The sequence below is a fragment of the Felis catus genome, chromosome E1 (genome assembly GCF_018350175.1).
Source record: "Felis catus isolate Fca126 chromosome E1, F.catus_Fca126_mat1.0, whole genome shotgun sequence".
Taxonomy (NCBI): Eukaryota; Metazoa; Chordata; class Mammalia; order Carnivora; family Felidae; genus Felis; species Felis catus.
Window position 1 is genome coordinate 1958324 of NC_058381.1, and position 9840 is coordinate 1968163.

General features: G+C 50.8%; 1 protein-coding gene across 2 annotated transcripts; it reads left to right on the forward strand.

Annotated features, from left to right (window-relative positions):
* Positions 1 to 2203: 2203 nt before the first annotated feature.
* On the forward strand, positions 2204 to 3059 carry LOC109494153 (polyunsaturated fatty acid lipoxygenase ALOX15-like). Of its 2 annotated transcripts, XM_045044526.1 has the most exons (4): positions 2204 to 2340; positions 2423 to 2507; positions 2613 to 2730; positions 2885 to 3059. In XM_045044526.1, the coding sequence occupies exons 1-4, from the start codon at positions 2280 to 2282 to the stop codon at positions 2999 to 3001; spliced, it is 381 nt and encodes a 126-aa protein (XP_044900461.1). In that variant the 5' UTR covers positions 2204 to 2279; the 3' UTR covers positions 3002 to 3059. The 2 variants fall into 2 exon arrangements, with proteins under 2 accessions (XP_044900461.1, XP_044900459.1); XM_045044524.1 differs by having other exon boundaries at positions 2308 to 2507.
* The last annotated feature ends 6781 nt before the right edge of the window (positions 3060 to 9840 follow it).

A 9840-nucleotide genomic window follows, 5' to 3' on the forward strand; every position in this document is an offset into this window, starting at 1 on the left:
TGCACGCACACGCGCACAGCGTGTTACAGAACCACCACACCCGGGGCTGGGGAAAGCGTTTTACAAAGGCGTTGGGGAAATTTGGAGTGAGGAGGTTGCCAGGGGATGATGAGGGCTGGGGCGTTCCAGTGAGAGATGTCTGCGGGGGGCGGTGGGGTACGTCACGCACGGCTGACATTAGGGGCGACCGAGGAGTAGGGTGTGGGTGACCGCAGTGTCAGGTGGGAGAAAAGGGAGGTGAGAACAGATGACAGGACGCTGTGCTGCTCGGTGCACGGAAGAATCAAGCTTCGGCCCTTATAGCTCGAGAGGAAGGAGTGAGGTAAGAAAAGGAGCAAAGAAGGGACGCCCACTGGGGTGGGAGGGAGACCGAAGGCACGATGTCACGGCAGCCAAGAGGAGAGAGCGTTTCAAGAGGGAGGCGTGATCACCTGTGTTAGATGCTGCTGCGAAGCCAACGAAATGACGGAGGAGTCACCTTCGGGCAGTTAGCACGGAGGCCACGGCCGATGTGCTACGTCCCAGGGGAAGGGCAGGCGATACAGGCCGACTCTTGTAAGATGACTCGCTGTGGGAGGGAAGTGAGAATCAGGGAAGCTGCTGGAAAGTGGGGGGGGGGGGAGGGGGGTGAGGTCAGGGCTTTCTCTCAGGGTGTCCAGGATTAAGTGTGTGTGTGTGTGTGTGTGTGTGTGTGTGTGTGTGAGAGAGAGAGAGAGAGAGAGAGAGAGAGAGAGAGAGGCAGAAGGGAGAGGAGGTAGAGGATGGGGAAAGGGAAGGAGGGAGGGAGAGATGGAGAGGGAGGAGAGGGGAGGGATTGGGGAAAGAGAGGGAGATGGGGGAGGAGAAAGAAGGGGAGGGAGGGGGAAAGGAGGGAGGGGGAGGAGAAAGAAGGGGAGGGAGGGGGAAAGGAGGGAGGGGGAGGAGAAGAGGGAAGGGAAGGAGGGGGAGGGAGGGGGGAAGTGGGGCAGAAAAGGAGGGGGAAGGACTGGGGAAGGAAAGGGAGACAGAGGGAAGGGGAGGAGGAGGGAGGAGAAGGGCAGGGGAGGGTGAAGAAGAGACGGAGAGGGACAGACTGCAGGAGTGACATCCCAGGGAAGGCCGTAGAGAAGGAGAGATTGGCTTCTGGCGGGAGCAGAGATCCTTTCCTGGAGCAGAGACAGAGGCAAGAGGTATAGTTCTGTGCGTGGGAAACGTGAACTTTCGTGGCGTGAGACGAGGGTTCCCGGAATTCTTAAAAATTACATGAGACCGCGCACACGGGTGAACGTCTAAAACCCCTGACCTCGGGAGGCCTTGGGAAGACGGCCCCGCACCTCGCTTTTCCCCGATCTTAGCCTGACTGGACCCAGTCCCCGGGGAGTCTGTGATTTTCAGGGAGGCCCGTCCTGTCCCTGCTTCTCTATCCCCGGCCCTTGGATTTCCTCTCCCCGCGGGGGGGTCCTGGGGTCCCTGCTAACGCCCCGCTTCCCTCTTCCCCAATCAGCTCCTGATCCCCCCGTGCCACACCACGGACATCAGCAGCCTGGCCCGGGAGAGTCTTGTCTCCACACGGGGGATTTCTGTCTGGTATGGAGAGCCACGGGCAAAGAGGGAAGTCCCAAGGGTCGCTGGCCGACCCTGTCCTCCACGAAGGCCTCTCCCTGGTCGGCCTCGCACCTGAGTCGGTCTTCTCCTTCGAGGGGCCTGAGCAGGCCCGCCGACCCGGAGTCTGACCCTGATCTCCCTGCCCTCTGACGCGGCTCACCCTGGTGCATCCGGGGGGGGGGGGGTCCTCGGGCGCTGAGCACCGGGAGTGGGGCCACGTGGACGACATTCTCCTGAGGGCCACAGCTTGCCTGACCCACCGCTCCGCTCCCTCCGCCCTCCTGACGCCTGGCCTGGCTGACGGCGGGCTCTTTGCTCTGTGGCTGGACGCCCTCGGGCTGTGGGGACTCGTCAGCCGGTGAGGGGGACCCAGAGGTGCGGGCCTGGTGCGGAGAGATCACGGAGACCGGGCTACAGGGAGCCCCGGACCGGGGGTGAGCACAGACCCTCCCTGCCCACCCGCGTGTCAGGAAGCCGCACCCTCTCACAACGTCGTAGCCCACCCCTCCCCACCCCGGCTTCCCTGAGGATCCCGGGGAGCCCCGGAGGGGCTTCCAGAAATCCCAGCGAGCCCTCCCGACACTCCCGCCCCTTCTGCCTCGCCCTCCCGTGCAGCCTTCCCTGCCCTCACGCACTGGGACTGCTTCTGGAACCAGACACGTTCCTCTCGGGGCATAAACATCTGAGTACACGCCATGCGGGAAGCCGTGGACTCCAGGGGCCATGAGCACAGACGGCTCTTCTCTGTGTCTCCAGGTACTTTTCACGGAGGTCTCTCGTGTCCCGCGCTCGAAGCCTCACTTGTCTTTCGTGTCACCCAGGTTCCCTGTCTCCTTAGACTCCCGGGCTCAGCTCTGCCGCTTTGTCACCGTGTGTATCTTCACGTGCACCGGTCAGCATGCTTCTCTGCCCACCTGGGCCAGGTAACCCGCTGCGGTCAGACCCCAGGGGCTCCTGGGCCGTAGAAGACAGGGAAACGAACTCGTGGCTCGCCAGCCTGGGTTCCTGAGTGGCTCCGGTGCTCGCAGCCGGACGGGTTTTGCTGGGTCCCTAATGGCCCGCGCACCACGCGGAGGCCCCCGCCCGTCTCCAAGGACGCGACAGAGAAGGACACAGTGGTCTCCTTGCTCCACGCCCACCGGGCCCGTAAGCAGAGCACCTTCATAGAGTTCCGTGGCGGATGCCAGCCCGTCACGGTTGGAGGCAGATGCCTGGGTCCCGGGGAGGACCGGCTTGGAGGGGCGGTGCTCTTGTTGGCCAAGGGGCCCCGGGCCGATTCACCTCTCTCCCCTCCTCTCAGGTGGCCTTGGGGCATCATGAGAAGTATTTCTCAGGCCTGGAGCCCCAGGCGGTGCTGGAGCAGTTCCAGGAGGAACTGGGCCCAGTGTGGAGCCCAAGGCGGGACTTGAACTCATGACCCTGACATCAAGACCTGAGCTGAGATCAAGAGTCCCATGCTTTTTTAAAAAAAAATTTTTTTTCAACGTTTATTTATTTTTGGGATGGAGAGAGAGCATGAACGGGGGAGGGGCAGAGAGAGAGGGAGACACAGAATCGGAAACAGGCTCCAGGCTCCGAGCCATCAGCCCGGAGCCTGACGCGGGGCTCGAACTCACGGACCGCGAGATCGTGACCTGGCTGAAGTCGGACGCTTAACCGACTGCGCCACCCAGGCGCCCCTTGGTCTTTTTTTTTTTTTTTTAGAGAGAGAGAGTGCTCAAATAGGGGAGAGGGGCAGAGGGAGGGATGGAGAGAGAGGGAGAGAGAGAGAATCTCAAGCAGGCTCCTTGCTCAGCACGGAGCCCAACATGGGGCTTGATCCCACAACTCTGGGATCATGACCTGACCTGAAATCAAGAGTGGGACGTTCAACTGACCGAGCCACCCAGGCGCCCCAGTTTTTGTTCTATTTTTCAGAAATTTTTTGCATATGGTGTTAGGTAAGTGTCCAAATTCATTTTTTTGTGTGTAGACATCTAGTTTTTGCAGGCAAATCTGTTCAAAAGGCTGTCCTTTCCCCATCGAACGGTCTTGGCACCCTTGTCCAAAACCATCTGAACATGTATGTGAGGGGTTATTTCTGGGGTCTCTGTTCTACTTCATTGGTCTCTAGGACTGTCCTCCTGCCAGCAACCGTACTGTTTTGATTACGTAACTTTGTAGTAACTTTTGAAATCAGATAGTGTGAGTCTTCCAATTTTGTTCCTTTTCAGGATTGTTTTGGCTATTCAGTGTCCCCCTAGAGTCTACATGAAATTTTAGGGTGGATGTTTCTATTTCTGTGAAAAACATTATTTGGGTTTTGATGGGGATTGCACTGAATCAGAGATTGCTTTGGGCAGTATGGACATTTTAACAGTATTAATTTTGCCAATTTCCATTTTTTTGTGTGTCTTTGTCAATTTCTTTCATCAGTGGCTTAGAGTTTTCAGTGTACAGGTCTTAAGTTTATTCCTAGATATTTTTTTTTGATGCAGCATACATTTAAAATTTTTTAGTGTTTGTCTATTTTTTTTTCAACGTTTTTTATTTATTTTTGGGACAGAGAGAGACAGAGCATGAACGGGGGAGGGGCAGAGAGAGAGGGAGACACAGAATTGGAAACAGGCTCCAGGCTCCGAGCCATCAGCCCGGAGCCTGACGCGGGGCTCGAACTCACAGACCACGAGATCGTGACCTGGCTGAAGTCGGACGCCTAACCGACTGCGCCACCCAGGCGCCCCATAGTGTTTGTCTATTTTAGAGAGAGAGCGAGCAAGCATGAGTGGGGGAGGGGCAGAGAGAGAGGGAGACACAGAATTCGAAGCAGGCTCCAGGCTCTGAGCTGTCCGCACAGAGCCCGACGCGGGGCTCAAACCCACAGACCATGAGATCGTGACCTGAGCTGAAGTTGGTCGCCCAACCGACCAAGCCTCCCGGGCACCCCACTTTGCACCATGTATAAAAATTAACTCAGAACGGATCAATACCAAAATATAAGAGCTAAAACTATACAACTTTTACAAGAAAATATAGGGGGTAAATTCATGTCACTTGACTTGGCAATGATTTGTTGGATGTGAGACCAAAAGCACAGGATACAAAAGAAAACAATGGGTAAGTCAGACTACATCAAGATTTAAAACGTCTGCATCAAACGGCACCATGAAGAGAGTGGAAAGGCGGTCCACAGAACGGGAGAGAATATTCACAAATTGTACCTCTAATAAGGGGTTAATATCTGAATTATACGAAGAGCTCCTAAAACTCCCCAACAACCAAAGCAAACAACCTGACTTTAAAATGAGTGAAGGGCCTCAGCAGACATTTATTTCTTCCAGAAAGACGTACAGATGGCAACACTCAACATCACAAATCATTAGGGAGAAGCGAATCAAAATCAAGTGAGCTATCATCTCACACCCATTAAGATGGCTACTATTCATAATATGAGCAAATAAAAAGTGTTGGCAAGGATGCGGAGACATTGAAAGCCTTGTGCTCTGCTGGTGGGAATGTCAAATGGTGTAGCCGCTATGGAAGACAGTATGGTGGTTCCTCAAAAAAATTCAAAGTCGGACGAATTCCCACTGGATCCAGCGATCCCTCTTCCGGGCATATGACCCCAAAGACTTGAAAGGGACTCACGCGGTTATGTGTCCACTCATATTCAGAGCAGACTTCTTTCCAACAGCCAAAGGTGAGAGCAATCCGAGTGTCCACTGGGAGAGGGACAGATACGCCAAATGTGATCTCTACACACAACGGAGTACCAGTCAGCCTTAAAAAGGAAGGGAATGCTGACAAATGACACAATGTAGATGAGCCTTGAGGACAAGGCATGCTGAGTGAAGTGAGCCCGTCACAAAGAACAAATGCTGCATGTTTCCGTTTATATGAAGTACCAAGAGTTGTCAAAATCATGGAGGCAGAAAGAGTGGTGGTTGCCAGGGTCCGGGGGGGTGGGGGGAGAGTTTCGTTTAACGGGTGCAAAGTTCCAGTTGTAGAAGATGAAAAACGTGCCCAGATGGGGGCGCCAGAATGAAAACACTTAATACCACCGAATCATACACTAAAACAGGGCTAAATGGTAACTTTTATGTCACAAACATTTTACCACAATTAGAAACAAAACAGAACATCCATTACTTTGTAAAAGAAACTTAAACAGTAATAAATTAGACACAAGAATACAACACATTAAAATGAAGTGGGGGAAAAACAATAAAAAAGAAAATTATTGGGGCGCCTGGGTGGCTCAGTCGGCTAAGCGTCTGACTTCTGCTCAGGTCATGATCTCACGGTCTGTGAGTTCGAGCCCCGCATCGGGCTCTGTGCTGATGCCTCAGAGCCTGGGGCTTGCTTCGGATTCTGTGTCTCCTCCTCTCTGCCTCTCCCCCCGCTGGTGCTCTTTCTATCTCTTTCAAAAATAAATAAATTTTCGGGGCGCCTGGGTGGCTCAATTGGTTGAGCGTCTGACTTCGGCTCGGGTCATGATCTCGCAGTTGACGAGTTCAAGCCCCGCGTCGGGCTCTGTGCTGACAGCTCAGAGCCTGGAGCCTGCTTCCAATTCAGTGTCTCCCTCTCTCTCTCTCTGCCCCTCCCCTGCTCATGCTCTCTCTCTCTCTCTCTCTCAAAAATAAACATTAAAAAAAAGTTTAAAAAAGGAAATTACTTATTAGCTATTATATAGCCATTTAAACCTATTATATCCACAATAGCTCAGAAATAAGATTCCATGAAGCATGATTCAGTATAATTACAACAGATCACGAGTACATTTTCCTTTATAGAACACTCAGAATTTAGAACTGTGAATCAGGCTTACGTTGACTAACCTTAAAGGATGATTTTGGGGGAGTATTTACTTGAAAAACATAAGTAATGGGGAAACCCACTGAAACCCAAGACCTTGTGGCACGTGCCGGCCTCCGACCAGCGTATTTTATGACTGCAAGTTGGGTGGTGCAGGGATACGCGTTGGATGTTCTCATATTACTCTTCTAGGAATTGGTTAATCATAGGATAGCAACTCAAAACAGGCCAGATTTTGGAGGGGCTTGAAGAAGCAGGTGGAGTTGTGCAGACAAGTACCTCCTCTGCTCCCTGAGCCCCGGGGGCTCCAAACGGACAATGGAGAATGGCCTGAGGTCAACGACCTTCAACAGGGGCCTCTCCGGGCAGCCCAGGCAAAACAGAAAAGGTCAAAGCATCACAGGGTTTGACGACCACGATCGCTCAGAAAATCCTTGGGATTTAAGGATCAACAGGTTATAGAGAAGCTTTAGGGGACGTTTCCTGGAGTCCTAAGGACAGAAACCAACACCCACAAGGACAAAGAGAGGACGATGCTGTTTTACTGCCACCGGAAAACGGAGCACAGACACTTCTTGGAGAGCATTGGTGGGGCTTGAATCCTATCACCAGAGACGCAATCTCTCCACACCGCCAACCGCTGGCAAAGAGATTATGGCAAAGAATTGACGCATCAACGGTCACTCAAGGTCTCTGCCCTTGCTTTGTGCTGTTCAGACACGAATGGTCAGAAGAACAGTATCCCGCATAAAATAAAATAGGAAGAATGCTTAGTTTCCGGTAACAACCGAAGTGAATGGAGAACGAGGGAGCATCGTGAGAGGGGACAGAGAAGAGAGAGAGAGAGAGAGAGGCTGAAGCAACATGGCTCGTGTGTGTGTGTGTGTGTGTGTGTGTGTGTGTTTGTTTGAGGATGGCGGTTAATGGGAATAAAGGCAACAGAGTGAAATTCCTGGTGTCGGGAAGTCACAAAACGTTTAACAATATGAATGTCCTGCAGCAGGTGTGACAATCTTGGTTGTGTCGAGGGATGACAATCTCCCCTCCATCACGCCAACTGATGGGGGATCTCTGTTGTGTGACTGAGTGACACTATTCTGGGAGGGGTGACTTCGAAGTTTGGGTCATTGGGACAGAACGGGGACCAGAACCAGCAGACAAATAACGAATAAGGTTGAGAACTCAGTGGGCGGAAGATCCTAGAACGAGGTCTGATGAAAAGAATGCAGCTAGAGCTCGGAGCTACAGGCAGAGACCCGCACCGGGCAGCCTGTGCCCCTGCTCAGCCTCAACTGGGCTCCGTTCTCATCTGTCCCTTCACCATCCTTGTCCAGGAAGGAGGGACATGTGAGAAAGCACGGTGCTGCCCTTCCGGCTCGGCTCTGGGGCACGATGGCTGGGTCCCCGAGAGCAGAGCGCATCTAGCATCAGGGGCCAGGAAGAGGGGCGGGGTGAACGGAGGAACCGTGACAGGTGAATCTCAATAACCCTGCACGACATCTTCTATTTTCCTCCTTCGCTGCCTCCTGCCTCCTGTCAGAGAGGACTAGTCTCCCTGTCCTCCCAGAATGTTCTCCCACATGTTCTCGCAGTGTTCTTACATCTTCTCACCCCCACTGTGCTGTCCCTTCATCTTGTCTGGCATCCATCCTTCCTTCCTTTCTATTTTTTCTTTTCTTTCTCTTTCCTTTTTCTTTCTTTTCTTTTCTTTCTTTCTTTCTTTCTTTCTTTCTTTCTTTCTTTCTTTCTTTCTTTCTAGTTGCAGGGACTTTTCTGTGTATGTTTGTCTCTATCACAGATTCTATGTTCTCAAATTCAATACAAAATATTTATAGTGAAAAGCAACAGTCCCGCCAAACTCCAACCTCGATATCTAAATATTCATCACCCATATCTTGAAAGTGGTTAAGTCTCTTTGGGTCTGTATGTCTCCTCTTCCTTTACTAATTTAGTTTTTGCAATTTATTTGTCGATGAAAGCAGGTCGTCTCCCAGTATGGACGCTGGTTATCACCCTGTGGTGGTGTTGAACCTACTTCTTTGTCCTGTAGATTTCCTATCAATTAGCAGTTACATCTAAAGATTATATGAAAATTTCTAACAATTTTCATTAATTTGAAAATGACATCAGAGGTGGTGCAAAATATTACCATTGGGAAACATTCATGCGGATGGCATGTAACCTTCAGCAATCTCACTTCTTGTGAATCTAGCTTCATAGAAAATCCTTACCCTAACCATAACCCTAGACCTCACCCTAACTCCGACCCCTAACCTTAGCTGAAGTCTTGGGTCTTATTCATCGGAGAGGTCTCTGAACTGCAATATACCAGACATATTCCCTCACCCTAACCACACTAATCCTAACCCTAACCACAAATCACTGACCTCTAACCATAATCCTAACCCTAACCCTAACCCCAAGAGAAGTCAGGAGTTTTATTATCTGGAGAGGACTTTAAACTGCAAAATACTAGGTATATACCCTCACACTTATCCTGAACCTAACTCCAACACTAAGCCTGACCCTAAATCCTAACCCCTAATACCTAAGTTTAACCCTAAGCCTATCCCTAAGACTAAAACCAACCCTGACCCTATGAGGAGGTCTCTACACTGCAAAACACCAGGCACATACACTAACCTTAACCGTAACCCCAACCACAGATCTGAAGAAGGTGACTTTCTGAACGCATGATAAGAGCAGATGAGAAGCAGCCTAATTATCCAGGAGAAGACCCCAAACATTTAAGAATTGGTAGTGTTTCTGAAACTGGGTTTGAAAATAGACATAAAAAGATTGTTTCCTCTTATGGTTCCTTACCATGAGGAAACAATTTTTTAAATAATAAAAAATGGGCAGAAGACATGAACAGACATTTCTCCAAAGACACAAGATGACAACAGACACATGAAAAGACGCTCAACATCACTCATCATCAGGAAGATACAAATCAAAACCATAATGATATCATCTCACCCTTGTCGGAATGGCTAAAATCAAAAATACAAGGGTGCCTGGGTGGCTCAGTTGGTTAAGCGTCTGACTTCAGCCCAGGTCACCATCTCACAGTTCGTGAGTTTGAGCCCCACATCGGGCTCTGTGCTGACAGCTCAGAGCCTGGAGCCTGTTTCGGCTTGTGTGTCTCCTTCTCTCTCTGCCCCTCCCCCACTCATGCTCTGTCTCTCAAAAATACATAAACATTAAAAAGTTAAAAAAAACACAAGAAACAAGCATTGGTGAGGATGTGCTCAGTTGGTGGGAATGCAAACAAGTGCAGCGACTGTGGAAAGCAGGTATGGAGGTTCCTCAAACAATTAAAAATAGAACTACCCTATGACCCAGCAATTCCACTTCCAGGTATTTACCAAAAAAATACAAAAACACTAATTCACAAAGACAGATACACTCCTATGTTTATTGCAACATTATTTACAACAGCCAAATTATGGAAGCAGCCCA

Excerpts from the sequence above, each read along its gene's own strand:
- LOC109494153 (XM_045044524.1), top strand. The coding sequence starts at position 2,308 with ATGAGCACAGACGGCTCTTCTCTGTGTCTCCAGGTACTTTTCACGGAG. Across the intron at positions 2,508-2,612 it reads TCTCTGCCCACCTGGGCCAG|CCGGACGGGTTTTGCTGGGT; the intron begins GTAACCCGCTGC and ends CGGTGCTCGCAG. Across the intron at positions 2,731-2,884 it reads GCTCCACGCCCACCGGGCCC|GTGGCCTTGGGGCATCATGA; the intron begins GTAAGCAGAGCA and ends CCCTCCTCTCAG.